We start from the raw sequence: 22,216 nt of genomic DNA, 5'->3' as shown, positions 1-22,216 counted from the left end.
TTCATGTCCAGCCACTATTCAAAGAGTGGATGTAGAGTACTTGAGGGGGGCAGGAGGGGTGTCCACATCCAGAACAGGTTGGACTGTTCTCATAATGCAGAGAAACTATAGAAGAACATGTAGAGCAGACTCTTTTTCCTTAGGAAGACTGCGTTCCTTTAATGTGAGAGGTGACACACTTCACATCTTCTCCAACTCCATGAGGGCCACTGTGGTGTGCTGGGCTGGTAACATCACTTCTAGAGAGGACCACTGAATCAACAAGCTAATTAAAGTGGCAAGTTTCAGTTATGAGACACAGTCTGGACCCCCTGGAGGTGGTAGCAAAGGAGAGGATTAAACAAATCTGAGTGCCATTATGAACAATGCTGCACATCCTCTCTCTGACACCAACACTGAGGACTTCCAGCCAATGAATTTTTCAGCAGAAGTGTGTCAAGAAACGCTGTGGGGGCTCCTTTGTTATTCTTTTTTTAAAATAGTATTCCCTAATCTTAATTGTTTTTCGTTTCTTGTAACTTGTTATCTTGTAAAGCACTTTTACCTATATTGTTGTATGAAAATGTGCTTTAGAAATAAATGTTGTGGTTATTTATACCAACAATAATTCGCCTGTATAGAGCCTCACAGGGATGATGACTGCCAAGTCAAAAGTTTTCTTCCTCTTTAGCCATTCTGGTGTGTGTTCAGACAATAGTATGTATGTATGTGTCTATGTATGTATGTATTGTGGAGAAAGAGCCTGGACCCAGACAGACACAGGACACACAAGTGCAAAACACACACATTTTATTCTTTTCTTCGCCCTTTTACAGCACCACACACAGTGTGCAAATCACCCACAATTATACTCCGTCCTTTTCTTCTTCTTCTTTTTCTTCTTCTTTTACTGCTGCCTCCACTCCTTTCTTGCAAACTCTGTCCTCTAACTCCCGAATCTGGCTCCTCGAATGGAGTGAGGTGGCCCCTTTTATGTTGCACCCTGACAATTTTCCTGCAGCATTTCCTGGTGTGACGGAAGTGCTGCAGTCCAGGGTTCAAAAAATGTCCAGGCGCCCCCTGGCGATGGCCATAGGCCCTCAAAGGGTTGAGTTTCCAAGCTCTGTTTCCACGGCCCTGACACCAACCAGGGCGGCTGCCCTCTCATGTCCCAGGGGAGGTACTGCTCCTGTCCCAGTCCCTCCATCCTCCAGGAGTCCGTCCACCACTATATATATATATATATATATATATACAGTAATCCCTCACTTATCGCGGGAGATAGGTTCCAAGGCCGACCGCGATAACTGAATTTCAGCGAAGTAGAGACACCATATTTATTTAATTATTTAACGTGTATTTGGACGTTTTTAAACCCTCCCTGTATTGTTTACAACCCACCCTTTACTCTATTAATAACAGGGACAACTGCTAAGTAATATGAAATCGGTAGATAAGTTTACACTTACTGTATAGCTAAGTACACGTAGCTATATATGACGTGATGAATATGCTGCGCAGTAAAAATGATGACGATTGAAGGTGATAATCCCCTGAATGCAGTAGCAAGAGCACGTTAATGTTGAATGAGTGAGATGAGACTTCCTGGTTAATGCAGCACTCCGTCGCTGAGCCAATCAGCAGCACACAGGAACTTAACTGCATGCTCTGATTGGGTAGCTTCTCAGTCATCCGCCAATAGCATCTCTTGTATGAAATCAACTGGGCAAACCAACTGAGGAAGCAAATACCAGAAGTAAAAACACGCATTGTCTGTAGAAACCCGGGAAGAAGTGAAAAATCTGCGTTATATATTTAGATATGCTTACATATAAAATCCGCGAAGTCGTGAATCCGCGAAAAGTGAACCGTGAAGTAGCGAGGGATTACTGTATATATATATATATTGTCACGCACGAGTGCATAGGGAGCATCTTAAGGACCCGACACGCACCGCAACAAGTCGTTCCGGTGACAACGGCAGTGTACTAACCTCGCTCTTCTTATTTCCTCAGAAAGAACGAGGCTTCACCTCCATAATACCGCCCGGATGATCCAAACAGCCGCAGCACATTGGGTTCCTTTCTTCCCTCTGGTCCCCATTTGATGATGTCAACCACCCATCCATCACCATGATTTTCCCAGCATCCCACTGTTTAATTTCCAGTCTGATCTCATAAAGTGTCTGTCTACCTATCCTTCTAGGTCTTTTGAGTTTTTGAGAAACAATTGATAAATTTTGGTTATAGTATATGGGACTAAAAACCCAAAATCTTTATGCGTGTCTGTGTTTATTATTACTATATATGTGTATATATATCCATCCATCCATCCATTTTCCAACCCGCTGAATCCGAACACAGGGTCACGGGGGTCTGCTGGAGCCAATCCCAGCCAACACAGGGCACAAGGCAGGGAACCAATCCTGGGCAGGGTGCCAACCCACCGCAGGTGTATATATATATATATATATATATATATATATATATATATATATATATATATATATATATATATATATATATATTTTCACGGCATTCGTAGTCTGTGTCACAATCTGATTATTTGGGTGGTTACCTACCAGATAACGCTTGTGGTTGGCCAGCAAGTCTGCTAACATCCGCCACGGTGCCCTCAGTTGTGAGAAGCAGATCATAGAATGGTTGAAATAGTTCACTGTCAAATAATGCAAAGAGTACACGACACGTGTTTCGTCCTAATTCTGGGCTCATCAGGCGTAGCCGTGAATGTAATTACCCCGATCTTCATGCTGTCAGATAAACGAACCACACGCCGTGGCGCAACATTAGGGGCATCGCCTCTGGCGCTGACGTCCGAGGTTCGATTCCCGAGAGGGAGTGCATTAGATTGTGTACGCCTGATGAGCCCAGAATTAGGGCGAAACACGTGTTGCGTACTCTTTGCATTATTTGACAGTAAACTATTTCAACCATATATATATATATATATATATATATATATATATATATATATATATATATATATATATATATATACAGTACTGTGCAAAAGTTTTAGGCAGGTGTGAAAAAATGCTGTAAACAAAGAATGATTTCAGAAATATAAATAATGATTGTTTATTGTTATCAATTTACAAAATGCAAAGTGAGCGAACAAAAGAATAATCTAAATCAAATCAATATTTGGTGTTCCTACCTTTTGCCTTCAAACCAGCATCAATTCTTATTGGTCCACTTGCACAAAGTCAGGGATTTTGTAGGATTCTAGTCAGGTGTCTGATCAACCAGTTCTACCAAACAGGTGCTAATGATCATCAATGTCACACGTAGGTTGAAACACAGTCATTAACTGAAACAGAAACAGCTTCAAACTGGGTGAGGAACAGCCAAACTCTGTACCAAGGTGAGGTTGTGGAAGACAGTTTCATGTCATTGAGCACAGCAACAAGACACAAGGTAGTTCTACTGCATCAGCAAGGTCTCTCCCAGACAAAGATTTCAAAGCAGACTGGGGTTTCAAGATGTGCTGTTCAAGCTCTTTTGAAGAAGCACAAAGAAACGGGCAACATTGAGGATCGTAGACGCAGTGGTCAGCCAAGGAAACTTAGTGCTGCAGATGAAAGACACATTAAGCTTATTACCCTTCGAAATTGGAAGATGTCCAGCAGTGCCACTGGCAGAAACCAGTGGGACCCAGGTACACCCATCTACTGTCCGGAGAAGTCTGGCCAGAAGTGGTCTTCATGGAAGAGTTGCAGCCAAAAAGCCATACCTCCGACGTGGAAACAAGGCCAAGCGACTCAAGTATGCACAAAAACATAGGAACTGGGGTGCAGAAAAATGGCAGCAGGTGCTCTGGACTGATGAGTCAAAATTTGAAATATTTGGCTGTAGCAGAAGGCAGTTTGTTCGTCGAAGGGCTGGAGAGCGGTACAATAATGAGTGTCTGCAGGCAACAGTGAAGCATGGTGGAGGTTCCTTGAACGTTTGGGGCTGCATTTCTGCAAATGGAGTTGGAGATTTGGTCAGGATTAATGGTGTTCTCAATGCTGAGAAATACAGGCAGATACTTATCCATCATGCAATACCATCAGGGAGGACCCCAAACATACAGCCAAAGTCATTAAGAACTATCTTCAGCGTAAAGAAGAACAAGAAGTCCTGGAAGTTATGGTATGGCCCCCACAGAGCCCTGATCTCAACATCATCAAGTGTGTCTGGGATTACATGAAGAGACAGAAGGATGTGAGGAAGCCTACATCCACAGAAGATCTGCGCTTAGTTCTCCAAGATGTTTGGAACAACCTACCAGCCACGTTCCTTCAAAAACTGTGTGCAAGTGCACCTCGAAGAATTGATGCTGTTTTGAAGGTAAAGGGTGATCACACCAAGTATTGATTTGATTTAGATTTCTCTTTTGTTCATTCACTGCATTTTGTTGATTGATGAAAATAAATGATTAACACTTCCATTTTGGAAAGTTTTCTTTGTTTTGCATTTTTTCACACCTGCCTAAAACTTTTGCACAGTACTGTAGATAGATAGATAGATAGATAGATAGATAGATAGATAGATAGATAGATAGATAGATAGATAGATAGATAGATAGATAGATAGATAGATAGATAGATAGATAGATATGAAAGGCACTATATGATAGATAGATAGATAGATAGATAGACAGACAGACAGACAGACAGACAGACAGACAGACAGACAGACAGACAGATAGATAGATAGATAGATAGATAGATAGATAGATAGATAGATATGAAAGGCACTATATGATAGATAGATAGATAGATAGATAGATAGATAGATAGATAGATAGATAGACAGACAGACAGACAGACAGACAGACAGACAGACAGACAGATAGATAGATAGATAGATAGATAGATAGATAGATAGATAGATAGATAGATAGATAGATAGATAGATAGATAGATAGATAGATAGATAGTGTATAAGTTGTACCCAGATGTGCTCCAGGTGCACCCTGACGATTTTCCAGCAGTACTTCATGGTGTGGTGGAAGTGCTGCAGTCCAGGGTTTAAACAATGTCCAGGCAGCCCCTGGCGGTGGCCATGGGCCCCCACAGGGTTGAGTTTCCAAGCTCTGTTCCCGTGGCCCTGACACCAACCAGGGCGGCTACACCTCTCGTGTCTCCGGGAGATATCGTTTCTCTCCCGGTACTTCCCTTTTCCAGGCGTCCCGGCTACGTAAGGGTCCCAGCCGTCCGTTACAGTATGTGTGTATGTATGTATGTTTTTATTTAATGGGGACAAATAAAGTTCTGTCCATCTATGTTATTATTATTTATTTGAGTATAGCATTCTAATATTCTGCTTTTTGAAAATAAAAAAGCATAAAAAGTGGAGTGAACTCGCTGCCGATCCTAATTAATGTTGCTGAAGCTTCACAGTGCACTTCTGAAGACGTAACCTGAAAGTCCCCTAACCCTGAAAGCCCCTTGCGTTTAAAGTGACGTATTTTTCTCCTTTTGTATTCTGTGCGCGTTGCTTTCTCTTTAATTCTCTTATTAATGTCCTCCCTAGTTCGGTGCTTTCCCTGTAATCATAATGGTCTGCGACTTTAACTGCTCTTCAAAGTAAAAGAGGAGGAGGACGAGGGTGTCAGCATACTGCGAAATGTGCGCGTGTGAGTTTGTGTAGCCGTGTGTGAGTGTGTGTGCGCGCGCGCGCGTGTGTGTGTGTGCGCGCGCCCTCGCTCGCTGGCGCGATCGCACTTTTAACTACAAATCCCGTCGTTCATTTTATGGGGGTTCGGCTGCAGTCCTGTACCAGGAATTTTCTCTGGTTGCAGTTCTCTGTGGGAGTTGAGCGCAACCAAGCGACCATGAGAAGTTTCCTACTGTTAAAACGAAAACGAGATGTTATTTTATTTGTAGAAACACCACCTTGTAATTCAAGAAAATAAAAAAGAAGGAACACAGCATCAGTGTGAAAATGTCGTGACATGTCGTGTGTTTCAACAGCGGTTTTGCTTTGCTGTCCGCATAAATAAGGAGAAAATGAAGTGGGGGGGATTTGACGGCTTTTTTGCTCTGATTCCAGCTTGTGCCAGCATGCGTATGAAGAAAAATTAGAACTTTATTCTTGTTAGGTCGATATAATCACAGCTGCTTCTGCGTTGTGCGCTTGATTTGGGAAAATGAAGCCTTCGGAGAACATGTCTCGTTGTTTGAAAAGGCTGCTTGTCAGTCTTATTCGAGAGACGTGGTTTGATTTTAATTTGAGGTGATTAATTTCGCACATATATATTGTTTTTTTTTCTCTTGCTATTGCCGATGTGGCTGAAGGGAGAAAAGCGCGCAACTTTTCCTGATCGGGGAAGGAATAAATCGTTTCATCCACGGGATCACAAGTAGCGCCGTTGCTCGAGGAATCGTACGTGTTTCAAGTGGCTCGGAATACCTTGTTTGCAGTAATGAGAGGATTATGCTTTTGGGGAGTATTAAGCAGGGTCTGCCTGCTGCTGCTGGTTTTTCCTTGCACTTTGGTGCTAGTATGCATTCCTGGATCTCTGCCTCATCCACAGCCTTGCCAAATTTTAAAGAGGATTGGGCACACTGTAAGAGTAGGAGCAGTACACCTTCAGCCCAGGGTTTTTAACATGAACAGCATGGTGGGTGCTAGCGACTCCGAAACTGGCAGACCCCGAGAAGAAGAAGACGAAGAAGAAGAAGGACACGCACAGGAGTTTCCAATTAGCTCTAAAAGTGAAAATGGACCCGTACTCTTACGCGCTAGGAGTGAAAACCATCAAGACAAAAATCATATTGGGATTAAAAATCAAATCGGGAATAACGTTTTAGAAAACGAAGCGCACGGCTTCTCGCCCAGAGAGTCCCTTCTAGTTGCCGTTGATCATCTCAACAGAATGGAGGGTTTATTACCTTACAACTTGTCGCTGGAGATTGTAATGTCAGTGGAAGCGGGGCTCGGGGAGTTGCCTGCCTTTTCTTTTTCTTCCACTCCTTCATCAGTAGGCACAGATCCCGTGTCCTTTCTGGAAAGCGTCTGTCATACGGTGATTGTGCAAGGAGTTTCAGCCATACTGGCGTTCCCGCAGAGCAAGAGCGAGTTTCTGGAGCTGGACTTTATATCAACAGTTCTTCAGATCCCCGTCGTTAGCATCGTTAAGCGCGAGTTCTTGAGAAAGACTGAGGTAAGGACAGGTTTGTATAAAATTCATTTCTGTACTTCTAAGTGACAATGCGGTGACGAGCTAATTAAGAGCTGGAGAGAGCTGATGTTGAAAGTTCGGAAAAACTTCGACGTGCGCGTCAGCGTCTTCAGCACCGCGGAGAGCAACGTGAAGGTGGCTCAGAAACGAGCCCGTTGGCCCATATTCATAACTTACAGGCAAAAAATAAAGTTAAATTAAATTAAAGAAAGAAAGAAAGAAAGAAAGAAAGAAAGAAAGAAAGAAAGAAAGAAAGAAAAAGAAAAAGAAAAAGCTCTAGTTATTCAAGTTGCAAAGTTTAAGATATAGTTCCCAATGTTTCTATATAAATAAAATGGTACCTGTATACATTTATTGAGGTTTGCTTTTAATACATACATATATATATATATATATATATATATATATATATATATATATATATATATATATATATATATATATATATATATATATATATATATATGTGTGTGTGTGTGTGTGTGTGTGTGTGTGTGTGTGCGTGTACGTGCGTGTGTGTGTATACATTTTTCAAATTTTGCTAATCCTAAAATTTAACATACACTCATAATTGTTTTTGCTATTCCTAACACGACATCTCAATTCCTGTAATAATTACCGAAGAATAAATGCTGGCATAAAAATGTAAAATTATGAGAGTGCGAGCGCCCTGAACGAATTCACACATCCCGTGTAAATACTTTGCATTTTAGATCCTTTGTGATGTTTTCTCTCTACTGTTAAGAGCTAAGCTGTTTTATTATAATTGATTTCATGCAGATATTGTTTTTGGCTAATGCATAATCCAGAGAAGATTGGTTTTTGAAATTTCAAATAGGTCTTTGTGAAGGCATTGAGCTGATCATACTTCAAGTAATCAAATGTAAAATGATTAAAAATAGAAATGCAGTCAACGTGTTTTCTTCTCTGAAGCAGTAGTTAATAGTAACAATAACGATGACACATTTCATATATTTGTATTTATATTTATACAGATTACATGATTATAGAATGATATTTTCTTCTTTCTGTTCATCGGTTTATGCATACATGATGAATTCTATCTATCTATCTATCTATCTATCTATCTATCTATCTATCTATCTATCTATCTATCTATCTATCTATATGTCTGTCTGCCTGTCTGTCTGTGTAACATTCCATGCACAATGACTTTTCGTTTATTCTCTTCAAATATTAACTAAACCTGCCTTGTGGATCTTCGCTTAAGATGTTTGAAATGTTTAACACAAGAGCAGTAGTACATTTATTAAACAACTTTTCTTTTCAATATTTTCAATAAAATTCCATATTAAACGGTTATTAATTCAATCACTGAAGCAAAATTTCCAGTATTAAATTATCTGTTACAGCGTTTTTATAGAGAAAAAGTTTTTCCATGTATAACCTGTAACTGCTCATTTAACACTACTGATTGTGCTGAGCAATGACATGAATTATGAAATCTATTGCAAAAATTATATTTAAAAATGATCAAGGTATTGTGCTTGTATAAGACAACAGTTGTACACTTAACCTGGATAGTTCAAATATTTTAACTCCAACACATGCATTTTTCAATGTAGAGAAAATGGGAAGATTACATTTTTCTGACAATGTAGCCACGTATAGTCTCTGTAATCAGCATGTTTTATTCGGTCTCATACTGTTCCTTCTTTCTTTCTTTTACAAGTGACAGGAATGAAAAAATGCTGCTGTTTACCTCCATACCATTACTTGGTCAAGATGGGTTTCCCAACATACTGTGAGCTCTCTTAATTAAAGACGTCGCGGTGACAGCAAGTCATAGCGGCCAATTCTGCCATTTATACGGTAATCCCAGGAGGCACTTTAGACTGTAATGAATAATTCATTTATTGTAGGATATTCACAAACACTCTCTGGTAATTACTTGTGTGCTTTCAGCCAGGTCAGGATACTGCATTCCCCTTCATCGAACTTGTACGGATGTCTTTCACTTGCAGCGTTTCTGTCACGTTGGGGAATGTTATACAGAATCTTAGCATTCGTGTTCACAGATCAAAGAATAAATGATGACAAGTGCTGGTTGATTAGATTTCTATACATTATTATATTACAGCAGAAAAATCAAATGATCTATCTATCTATCTATCTATCTATCTATCTATCTATCTATCTATCTATCTATCTATCTATCTATCTATCTATCTATCTATCTATCTGTTATATAGTGCCTTTCATATATCTATCTATCTATCTATCTATCTATCTATCTATCTATCTATCTATCTATCTATCTATCTATCTATCTATCTATCTATCTATCTATCTGTTATATAGTGCCTTTCATATATCTATCTATCTATCTATCTATCTATCTATCTATCTATCTATCTATCTATCTATCTATCTATCTATCTATCTATCTATCTATCTATCTATCTATCTATCTATCTATCTATCTATCTGTCTCCATTTTTATCTTATCTTTTATTATTTGTGTTTTGTTTGATTATCTTCCTTCCTTCCACAGAGGTTCCTTTGTTCCCATTCATTTAATTCACTTTTTGGGGGGTCTTTTTAAATTTTTTTATGATGGTGTCCCCTCTATACCTGACATAATCTCTGAGCCAACTCTCCCGTATTATAGTCAGACTACTGGATTTCTCCCCCCTCACACTGTAAAGCCCCCGAGCTCATTACGTGCACATTCAAGTATCGCACTCATGTAATTGTAAACCAGAAAGTCGATATCTCCATCTACTGGACGTTTCACAAAAGGAGGTCTTTCCCTTTTCATTGTGTGCTGTGCATTTGTAGAGACCCCGGAGCTCAAAACCTTTTCCTTTGAAGGTTTTTTTTTTTTTTTTATGTGTAGCAGCATATTCATTTGTTTGTTAAAGTCTAGACAGATTATATTAAAAAGCAGTAATTCTGTCTATTGAGTGACATTTAATATGGAGCTTTCATTTTTAAGCTAAGCAATGAGAGGTACGGCTCTGCCTACATTTTATCTTGAGCTTGAACTGCTTTTATCTGCAGTAATAATTCTAAAATTCAATCCCACGTTACCTTGTTTTTTATTGGAAAAGCTGCAAGCTGATTTAGTTTTATTGTATTGTTGCCGTTCATCCTTGTTAAAGTGGTAATTATTTTATGGAGATAATCAATGGGGAACATTTGTGTAATTGAGCATACACAATGGTGGAGCTGTAACCTGAACTCCAAGGCAAGCGCAGGGCTTCTTCATCCAGTGGGTGTTGTCAGTAAATAACCGCATTGCCATTTTCCAAATGATTCATTATTTCAGACCCTTGTAAAATAATATGACATTCACAAACCGGTTCAGGGTTATTGGGGTCCTAGAAGCTGTCATGGCAGCATCAGGACCCCTATATGGCCAAGAGTTTGTGGACATAAGAACATTTTATAAAAAGAAGAGCCCATTCAGTCCATTTGTCACTGGTTTCTTTAGTTAATAGTTAAGCTGTCCCCAATATGTCCCCAAGGTGGTCAAGGTTTCTGCTTCAGCTATATGACTCGGTACTTCATTGATGTATCAGGCCGCAACCAATCGGCTCCCACTCAAGCATCATGCCCTGCCCAGCTTGCCATCACTCAAGTGCCTAGCCCCACCCTTCCCACTGCCACTGAATTCCATTTCAGCCTTGGAGCTTCTCAAGAACAGAAGAAATTTAACAAACGATAACCCAATAACCATTAGTGACAACATAATTATACACTTCATAACTGTATCACTTGGTCCTAATATGAAATCCCTGTCAAAGTTATCGTATGTACAATGTACTTACCTTAACCAAAGACTACAAAATGTCAATAAAAGTTCAGAAGAAATATTTTCATGACCAAATGGTGAACTTTGTGAGCTGGAATGTGAAGGGTCTCAATCATGAATTAAAGAGAAAGAAAGTACTCTCCCACTAAATGCCAAGATAGTATTTTTTACAGGAGACTCACTTATTAAGCAAGGCCCAGTTTCGGTTGCAGAGAGTGTGGTCTGGCCACATTCTATGCAAAGAAAACCAGGGGTGTGAGAATCTTAATACACAAAACTATCCCATTTGTAGCATTAGATTCAATATCTGGTTGTGATATGTCATGGTGATGGGCAATTTATTTAATACTAAAATGATTTTAATCAATATCTAGAAATTTAACAAGCCAGTTTAGACCATTCAGTCCATCAAGGCCATTTGTTTGTCTCAGTGTCTCATTGGAATTCTTCTTAAATGTTTTCAGGGTTTCGTTTTCAACTACAGGAGTCGGTAGTTTGTTCCATGGTCCTAAAACTCTTTGTATTAAAAAGCTCTCCCTGTGTACTCCCCCTTAATTTCCACTCGTGTCCTTGAGTATGTAATTCACCTTTAAGGGGAAAGAATTCTGTTGGATCGACTTTAACAATGCCTTTAGGGATATTGAAGGCCTGGATTAGGTCCCCATGTTGTCTCTTCTGCGCGAGACTAAGAAACTTTAATTCAGAGTCTGTCAAAGTAGGACAGGTCCCTAAGTCCCAGGATACACTTTGTTATTCTCCTCTACTCGAGACTAAACAGACTTCATTCCCTGAGTCCGTCACAGTAGGACATGTCCTTAAATCCTGTGATGCTGCTGGCTGCTATCCTTTGCAAAATTTCAAGTGCTGCCGTGTCTGTCTTGTAGTGTGGTGACCAGAAGTGTGCACAATACTCCATTAGTGCATTATACGGTCTCACCATAATGTTCCTCAATTCATATTCAACACCGTTTACAATATAATTTATTTTCCTCTTAATATGTGTTCTGTTCCTCCTCTGTTCAATGCTTGTATGGACTGGGTGTTGGGCAAGGTTTTGGGGTCCAGTGGCTGTGGGGCACCTGTTGGTGAAGAGAGATTCACTGATCTTGACTTTGCTGACGATGCTATGATCTTCGCGGAGTCAATGGAGGCTCTGATGGGGGCTCTCAAGAGGCTAAGTGAGGAGTCTGAGTGTCTGGGCTTGTGAGGGTCCTGATAAAAACCAAAGAGCCAGGCCTTTAATGACCTCTTGGTCTGCAGAGAGAGTGTGGACCTCCTTGAGAGGTTTAGTTACCTTGGCAGTGACATTCACGTCTCTGGTGACTCTTACTATGAAGTCAGTAGATGGATTGGGAGAGCATGGGGGGTCATGAGGTCGCTGGAAAGGGGTGTGTGGTGTTCCCGATATCTCATTAAAAGGATGAAGGTCCAAGTCTTTAGAGTCCTGGTGCTTCTTGTCTGCTATATGTTTGTGAGACATGGACGCTATCCAGTGGCCTGAGGCGAAGACTGGACTCCTTTGGTACTGTGTCTCTCCGGAAAATCCTTGGATACCACTGGTTTGACTTTGTGTTGCTCATGGAGTCCCAAATGAGGCACATTACCTACATTGTGAGGGAGCGTCAGTTACGGCACTACGACCATGTGGCACCATACCCCGAGGGCGATCCTGCTCGTAAAATCCTCATTGTTGAGGACCTGAGTGGCTGGACCAGGCCAAGGGGTCGCCCACGTAATACCTGGCTGCGGCAGATAGAGGGTCATTTACAGTGGGTGGAACTAGACCGCATGTCTGCCTGGGGGGTTGCCAACCAGGATCCTGAGCTGTTTCGTCGTGTGGTGGGTGCGGCAACATGCTGTACCAGTGCATGTTTCCCAACTTGACTTGACTTGAATTAATAGCATCTGTGCATTACTTAGATTATCATTTCTATCTTGAAATAATTCTTAGGCTGAGCTTATGCTGGAGGGTGCAGAAGGCTAGATCTCATGACAGTTCCACTAGTTAATTAATTTCATGAAATCAGGTGTTCCAATAAAGAGTTATTACAAGTTGGATCAAAAACGAGAGAGGAACTAACAAGGTGGGATGGAAGCCCATCACCAGGCACCCTCATATATATGAGGCAAGTGCAGAGAGAACTCAAGAATAATTATGAAGATATTCCGATTAACCCACCCAACTCTAGATAGATAGATAGATAGATAGATAGATAGATAGATAGATAGATAGATAGATAGATAGATAGATAGATAGATAGATAGATAGATAGATAGATAGATAGATAGATAGATAGATAGATAGATAGATAGATAGATAGATAGATAGATAGATACTTTATTAATCCCAAGGGGAAATTCACACACTCCAGCAGCAGCATACTGATAAAGAACAATATTAAATTAAAGAGTGATAACAATGCAGGTATACAGACAGACAATAACTTTGTATAATGTTAACATTTACCCCCCCGGGTGGAATTGAAGAGTCACATAGTGTGGTGGAGGAACGATCTCCTCAGTCTGTCAGTGGAGCAGGACGGTGACAGCAGTCTGTCGCTGAAGCTGCTCCTCTGTCTGGAGATGATCCTCTTCAGTGGATGCAGTGGATTCTCCATAATTGACAGGAGTCTGCTCAGTGCCCGTTGCTCTGCCACAGATGTCAAACTGTCCAGCTCCATGCCAACAATAGAGCCTGCCTTCCTCACCAGTTTGTCCAGGCATGAGGTGTCCTTCTTCTTAATGCTGCCTCCCCAGCACACCACCGCGTAGAAGAAGGCGCTCACCACAACCGTCTGATAGAACATCTGCAGCATCTTATTGCAGATGTTGAAGGACGCCAGTCTTCTAAGGAAGTATAGTCGGCTCTATCCTCTCTTGCACAGAGAATCAGTATTGGCAATCCAGTCCAATTTATCATCCAGCTGCACATCCAGGTATTTATAGGTCTGCACCCTCTGCACACAGTCACCTCTGATGATCACGGGGTCCATGAGGGGCCTGGTCCTCCTAAAATCCACCACCAGTTCCTTGGTTTTGCTGGTGTTCAGTTGTAGGTGGTTTGAGTCGCACCTTTTAACAAAGTCCTTGATTAGGTTCCTATACTCCTCCTCCTGCCCACTCCTGATGCAGCCCATGATAGCAGTGTCATCAGCGAACTTTTGCACGTGGCAGGACTCCGAGTTGTATTGGAAGTCTGATGTATATAGGCTGAACAGGACCGGAGAAAGTACAGTCCCCTGCAGCTGACCAGAATGTCAGACCTGCAGTTCCCAAGATGCACATACTGAGGTCTGTCTTTAAGATAGTCCACGATCCATGCCACCAGGTATGAATCCACTCCCATCTCTGTCAGCTTGTCCCTAAGGAGCAGAGGTTGGATGGTGTTGAAGGTGCTAGAGAAGTCCAGAAACATAATTCTTACAGCACCACTGCCTCTGTCCAAGTGGGAGAGGGATCGGTGTAGCATGTAGATGATGGCACCCTCCGCTCCCACCTTTTTGTGGTATGCGAACTGCAGAGGGTCGAGGGCGTGGCATACCTGTGGCCTCAGGTGGTGAAGCAGCAGCCACTCCATGGTCTTCATCACATGTGATGTCAGAGCGACAGGCCGGAAGTCATTCAGCTCACTAGGACATGATACCTTTGGGACTGGAGTGATGCAAGATGTTTTCCAAAGCCTCGGGACTCTCCCCTGTTCCAGGCTCAGGTTGAAGATGCGCTGTAGAGGACCCCCCAGCTCCGATGCACAGACCTTCAGCAGTCGTGGCGATACTCCATCTGGACCCGCTGCTTTGCTGGCATGAAGTCTCCTCAGCTCTCTGCTCACCTGCGCTGTTGTAATTGTGGGTGGGGGTGTCTCTCCTATGTTGGTATCAGCAGAAGGATGTGTGGAGGGTGCAGTACTCCGAGGTGAGAGTGGGTTAGGGTGGTCAAACCTGTTAAAGAAGTTGTTCATTTGGTTTGCTCTCTTCACGTCTTTATCGATGGTGGCACCCCGCTTTGAGCTGCAGCCAGTGATAATCTTCATCCCATCCCACACTTCCTTCATGCTGTTATTCTGCAATGTCTGCTCCAGCTTTCTCCTGTACTGCTCCTTCGCCGCCCTGAGCTGGACTCGGAGTTCCTTCTGCACGCGCTTGAGCTCATGCTGATCACCGCCTTTAAAAGCCCTTTTCTTCTGGTTCAAAAGGCCCTTGATGTCACTTGTAATCCATGGCTTGTTGTTAGCATAGCAGCGTACAGTTCTTACTGGAACTACAATGTCCATACAGAAGTTGATGTAGTCAGTGGTGCAGTCAACAACCTCCTCAATGTTCTCACCATGTGATCCCTGCAGGATATCCCAGTCTGTAGTTCCAGTCTCTCAGTGCCTGCTCTGCCTCAGGGGACCACTACCTGAATGATCGTGTGGTTGTAGGTAGGACCCTCACTCTTGGTTTTAGTGAGGCTGAAGCTGAACCAGGTTATGATCTGCTTTCCCAAGCGCAGGCAGCGGGGTGGCGCTGTATGCGTCTTTAACGTTTGCATACAGTAAATCAATAGTCTTATTTCCCCGGGTGTTACAGTCCACATACTGGGAGAATGCAGGTAGTGTTTTGTCCAGCGTCACATGGTTAAAGTCTCCAGCGATTAGCACAAGCGCCTCAGGGTGCTGCGTTTGTAACTTAGCAACAGCAGAATGGATGATGTCACTCGCTGTCTCCACGTCCGCCCGAGGTGGGATGTAAACAGTAACATCAATGACGTGTCCAAACTCTCTGGGCAAGTAATAGGGACGCAAACTTATGACCAACAGTTCAATGTCCCTGCAGGAAGTGGAGACTTTGACGTTAACATGTCCAGAGTTGCACCATCTTGTATTGAGATAGACAGCCAATCCTCCTCCTTTGTGCTTCCCGCAGGTATTTGCATCTCTGTCTGCTCTAACTGTACTAAACCCGGGAGGCTCCACGTTAGCATCTGGGATGGTGGTAGTTAGCCACGTTTCGCAAACGCACAACAAACTGCATTCTCTGTAGGTTCTGACATTTTTCACCAGCGCAGCCAGTTCATCGATCTTATTTGAGATTGAGTTCACATTTCCCAGAATCACAGAAGGCACAGAAGGCTTAAAACGCCACTTTCTCGCAAGCCGCTTCATTTTTAGCTTAGTGCCGGCTCTACTGCCACGATACCGCCTTCTTACCTCGTCGGGTAAATAGGGAACCACACCGGCACTGGTATTTGTTCTCAGCGCTTGAAGTTGACTACTTGAATAGGCGAGTCTCAGCGTGTAAAAATCCATGCCCACGTTGTAAAAGTAAAAGTGTGTCCAGGGAACGAATCCACATAAAATAAAGCAATAGGAGTGATCAATAAAAAATAATAAAAAAAGAGAGAAATAAAAGGTAGAAAAATAAAGTCGTACACGGAGCTGCTGAAAAGGCTGCCACTCTCGGCAGCGCCTGAGTCATGTTTTACTGAGCCCATAAGGGTATAGTGGGGTCAATTTTAATTTTACGAGAATGTGAACATCGACATGGGGAGAAGGAACAAACTCTACTTAGTGTGTGACCAAGGTAGACACCAGAATCTGCAAATCCATGGCCCTTTGTATAGTAACTAATTACCTTTAAATAGCACAATATGGATTTGGATCACTGATAAATATAGCGCCTTCAGAAAATATTCAAAAAATATTTTAGACATTTTGTTTTGCTGCTGTCTTACGCTAAAATGGCTTCCACTCATTTTTTCCCTCATTAGGCCACACTCCCCAAAATGACAAACCAAATACTGTATTGTAGGAATATTTGCAAATTCATTAAAAATAAAGAAATGTCCGAATTAGTGTAAGCTGCCCCTAAATACAGGGGTGCCCATAAGAAATATAATGTAGGTACCAGGAAGGAAGGATGGGCATCCTGGCCGATGAAGAAAGGAATCACACCCGGCCAGGAGGTCATAATGAACAAAGCCCATCGGGAGCAGCTCATTCCTCCACACAACAGGTGGCAGTGTCCCTCAAGACTGGACCAGTTTAGGATACCCACAGGGTGGCATGGGAGTTGGAGTCCCAAGACACAGCCCTGTTGGGGTCTTTGCTGGTGGGGGGACTGCACTGGTCCGTGTGCAATCTGGAAGTGCTTCAGAAGAATGAGAGAGAAAGCTGGAAGCAGTTCTCGGTCTGACCGTAAAAGAGAGTGGTGCCCGCTGCCCTCCCGACTCGGACTCGATCTACGTGAGATCAGCTGGAGGACAGAAGGAGGGAGAATTTGGTTGATCTTTGAGCAGGTGATTATTGGAAGGGTGTTTTGACTGAATAAATCATTTTTATTTAAATTGTGGGGCATTGTGGGGCATTACTGTGTCTGTGGTTTGGAGCTCAGTGGTGCCCCGTGGTGATTACAACAAGAATTTACTTAATGAGGTAGATGTACATAATGAAAAAGAATTGATATGTTAAATATGTAAAATGTTAAAATGTCTACTTCAGTTTAAATGTTTAAGGTTGTGGCGGACGACTGGGGCCCTTTCCCAGTCCAGGACGCTCCTGTGATGGAAGGACAGGAGGGATAGGACATATTCAGGGCAATACCTCCCCCGGAATACGAGTGGGCAAACCCCTCACCGGTTTACACTGGGGCCACGGGTTTGGAGCTTAGAAGCTCAACCCTGCTGGGACCCTTGGCCCCCGGTCACGGGGCCGCCTGGACTCCAGCACTTCCCTTCTCACCCGGAAGCACTAACAGAAGAGGATCAGAGAGTACCTGGAGCACTTCAGGGGGGGCTCCATAAAAGTGGCCGCCTCACTACACTCGGGGAGCCAGTATTGAGAGGAGGGAGATGAAGCTTGTCAGTGAAGGAGTGAAGGCGGCAGAGAAAAAGAAGAGAAGTTTGTGTTGTGCTTGCCTTGGCACTGTGTTAAAATTATGGGGAACGGTGAAGACATTTCCCACGAGGGGAAAAAAAGAAAAATAAACAGTTGTGTGCCTTGAACTTGTGTCCTGCACCTGTCTGTGTCGGGTTTGGGCAACGGTGTGCCCGTCTGGTGGTCCATAAGGTCTAAATATTGTGAACTGTAATGGAAATTTGTCATTGTTCACTCTCTGATAGGGGACCATAAAGGTCTAGTAAAGGATCAAAACTCAAAATAATCTCATATTCGTAATCACTGACCTTGATATCGCCTAAAACGACACCTCACATGCTTATGTTTGAAGTCTTTTCACTTTCCAGGACTTACTCTTAGAGGGCTAGGACCACCGGTAAAGATTCAAATTGTAAAAACATCATTCAACTTCATTAACCCTCTAAATAAAATTTCTGAGTGCAAATAAATGAACGTAAAAGACGTAAGTAAGCTGTTAAAGAGTACCGGGTCCTTATCTTCTCAACAGATGTGTGTGACTTATGTTGTCAGCATTTTCTTGGCATTACAGAAATTTCAATAATCGGGATTTTCCTCGTGTGCACACTGTGACCTAAATCTTCCACCCTTCTTGCTGGTGTCATTAGTGAGCTCATTCTGTTTGTCTGAACATAGCAGCTTCCTAGTCTTATCTTTCCATTTCTGATTAACCCAGTTGTTTAGTAGCATTTGATTAAATGGAACAATTTTAATTTTTTTAAGAGAATCAAACTATTTACCAAGCTCTCCAACAGCAATTACCAAGACATCCCACGAAGAATTATCAAGATATTCCTTGATCAATTATGCAAATGTTCTGTGAGAAATTATTAAGTTCTAACATGGATACTCCAGATCCAATAATCAGGATATTAAATGAAGAATTATTGAGATATTCCGTGAAAACATTAGTGAGAGGTTCAAAGAACAATAGCAAGATATTCCAGGTATAATTATTGAAGGGCGGCACGGTGGCACAGTGGTAGCGCTGCTGCCTCGCAGTTAGGAGACCCGGGTTCGCTTCCCAGGTCCACCCTGCGTGGAGTTTGCATGTTCTCCCCGTGTCTGCGTGGGTTTCCTCCGGGCGCTCCGGTTTCCTCCCACAGTCCAAAGACATGCAGGTTAGGTGGATTGGCGATTCTAAATTGGCCCTAGTGTGTGCTTGGTGTGTGGGTGTGTTTGTGTGTGTCCTGCAGTGGGTTGGCACCCTGCCCGGGATTGGTTCCCTGCCTTGTGCCCTGTGTTGGCTGGGATTGGCTCCAGCAGACCCCCGTGACCCTGTGTTTGGATTCAGCGGGTTGGCAAATGGATGGATGGATAATTATTGAGATGTTCCATGAATAATTAGGAAAGGTATACTTTGAATTATTAATCAAGATATTCAACATTCAATATTCAGAATATTAAATGAAAAACTAATGAGATATTCCATGAAACATTAGTGAGAGGTTCAAAGAACAATAGCAAGATATTCCAGGTATAATTATTGAGATGCTCCATGAATAATTAGGAAAAGGTAATCTTTAAACTATTAATAAAGAGATGCAACATCCAATATTCAGAATATTAAATGAAGAACTAACGAGATATTCCATGAAACATTAGTGAGAGGTTCAAAGAACAAAAGCAAGATATTCCAGGTATAATTATTGAGATGCTCCATGAATAATTAGGAAAAGGTAATCTTTAAACTATTAATCAAGAGATGCAACATCCAATATTCAGAACATTAAATGAAAAACTAATGAGATATTCCATGAAACATTAGTGAGAGGTACAAAGAACAATATTAAGATATTCTTAGGTATAATTAGCAAAATATTCTATTAACAATTAGTAAGAGATTCCAAGTGTGGTAGATCAGCCCTTGAACACAGACAGACAGACCTCAGATGTGCAAAAACACACACGTTTATTTCCTTTATGTCTTTACACCACCACACAATGCACTAAACAGCCCCAAATTGCTCACAGTCCCTTCTTCTCTTTACTCTCTCTCTCTCAATTCTTCTGCCACCTCCACTCCTCCCCTCGCAAGCTCCGACCTCTTCCTCCTGACTCCAGCTCCTCTAATGAGGTGAGGAGGCCCGTTTTATAATGTCCCAGATGTGCTCCAGGTGGTCTGTAATGATCTTCTGGCAGCACTTCCTGGTGTGGTGGAAGTGCTGCATTGGTACCCGGAAACACTCCGGGTGTACTTGTTTCCTGTTCCAGTAGCATTTCCTGGTGTGGCAGAAGTGCTGTAGTCTGTATTAATTATCTGGGCGCCCCCTAGTGGTGGCCATGGGCCCCAACAGGGCTGAGCTTCTAAGCTCTGATCTCATGGCCCCAATGCAGACCGAGGCAGCTACCCTCTTGTGGCCCAGGGGAGGTATTGTCCCTCTTTTGGTCCTTCCAGGAATCCCAGCTGGGCAGGATCCCCAGCCATTCACCACACAGATCAATTCAATTATCATGATATTTCATGTACAATTATTGAGATGTTTCATGAATAATTAGGAAAAGGTATATTTTGAACTAATAACCAAGAGATTCAATATCCAATAATAAGGATATTAAATGAAGAATTACTGAGATATTCCATGAACCATTGGTGGAATATGCCAAGAACAATTCTTAGGATATTCCATGTATAATTATTGAGATGTTCCATGAATAATTAGGAAAAGGTCCAGTCATATGAAAAAGTTTAGGAACCCCTCGTAATTCTTTGGAGTTTTGTTTCTCATTGGCTGAGCTTTCAAAGTAGCAACTTCCTGTTAATATCTGACATGCCTTATGGACACAGTAGTATTTCAGCAGTGACATTAAGTTTATTGGATTAACAGAAAATATGCAATATGCATCATAACAAAATTAGACAGGTGCATAAATGTGGGCACCCCAACAGAGATATGACATCAATACTTAAGTTGAACCTCCTTTTGTAAATCTAACATCTCTAGACGCTGTCCTCCTATAGCCTCTGATGAGTGTCTGATTCTGGATGGAGGTATTGTTGACCATTCTTCATACAAAATCTCTACAGTTCAGTTCAATTTGATGGACAGCCTGCTTCAAATCATCCCATAGATTTTTGATGATCTTCAAGTCAGGGGACTGTGACGGCCATTCCAGAACATTGTACTTCTCCCTCTGCATGAATGCCTCTGTAGATTTCAAACTGTGTTTTGGGTCGTTGTCTTGTTGGAATATCCAACCCCTGCGTAACTGCAACTTTGTGACTGATGCTTGAACATTATCCTGAAGTATTGGTTGATATTGGGTTGAATTCTTCTGACCCTTGACTTTAACAAGGGTCCCACTCCCTGAACTAGCCACACAGCCCCACAGCATGATGGAACCTCCACCAAATTTGACAGTAGGTAGCAGGTGTTTTTCTTGGAATGCAGTGTTCTTCTTCCGCCATGCAAAGCGCTTTTTGTTCTGACCAAATAACTCAATTATTGTCTCATCAGTCCAAAGCACTTTGTTCCCAAATGAATCTGACTTGTCTAAATGAGCATTGGCATACAACAAGCGACTCTGTTTGTGGCGTGAGTGCAGAAAGGGCTTCTTTCTCATCACCCTGCCATACAGATGTTCTTTGTGTAAAGTGCGTTGAATTGTAGAACGATGTACAGATACACCATCTGCAGCCAGATGTTCTTGCAGGTCTTTGGAGGTGATCTGTGGGTTGTCGGTCACCATTCTCACAATCCTGCTCATATGCCACTCCTGGATTTTTCTTGGCCTGCCAGACCTGCTGGGTTTAACAGCAACTGTGCCTGTGGCCTTCCATTTCCTGATTCCATTCCTTACAGTTACAGAAACTGACAGTTTAGACCTCTGAGATGGCTTTTTGTAGCCTTCCACTAAACCAGGAGACTCAACAATCTTTGTTTTCAGATCTTTGGAGAGTTGCTTTGAGGATCCCATGCTGTCACTCTTCAGAGGAGAGTCAAAGGGAAGGAAGCCCAACTTGTAATTGACCACCTTAAATACCTTTATATCTCATGATGGGACACACCTGTCTATGAAGGCGTAACGAGCTCATCACACCAAGTAATCAGCATTGAGCAGTGACAGGCATTCAAATCAGCACAATGACAAGGGGACCCACATTTGTGCACAGCCAGTTTTTCACATTTGATTTCATTTCATACAACTAAATACTGCGTCACTAAAAATCTTTGTTCGGAAAACACTGCTCTGCTCTGTTGGGCCCTTGAGCAAGGCCCTTAACCTGCAATTGTTCAGTGCTTTGAGTAGTGAGAAAAGCACTATATAAATGCAAAGTATTATTATTATTAATGACATGATTGGTGCTCCCCTCCTTTAACCGTCACCTTATCGTGGTGGAGGGGTTTGCGTGTCCCAATGATCCTAGGAGCTCT

General features: G+C 42.2%; 1 protein-coding gene across 1 annotated transcript in view; it reads left to right on the top strand.

The window, feature by feature from the left end:
• Positions 1–6,066: 6,066 nt before the first annotated feature.
• grin3a (glutamate receptor, ionotropic, N-methyl-D-aspartate 3A) overlaps positions 6,067–22,216 on the top strand; it is a 108,299-nt gene continuing 92,149 nt past the window's right edge. Inside the window, exon 1 of the mRNA XM_028804530.2 lies at positions 6,067–7,152. Coding sequence (XP_028660363.1) covers positions 6,412–7,152 — 741 coding nt within the window. The 5' untranslated portion in view covers positions 6,067–6,411. The remainder of the gene's footprint in view (positions 7,153–22,216) is intronic.

The sequence above is a fragment of the Erpetoichthys calabaricus genome, chromosome 7 (assembly GCF_900747795.2).
Source record: "Erpetoichthys calabaricus chromosome 7, fErpCal1.3, whole genome shotgun sequence".
Taxonomy (NCBI): domain Eukaryota; kingdom Metazoa; phylum Chordata; class Cladistia; order Polypteriformes; family Polypteridae; genus Erpetoichthys; species Erpetoichthys calabaricus.
The sequence above is the reverse complement of the archived record's forward strand: the minus strand, read 5'-3'. Positions and strand labels throughout refer to the sequence as shown.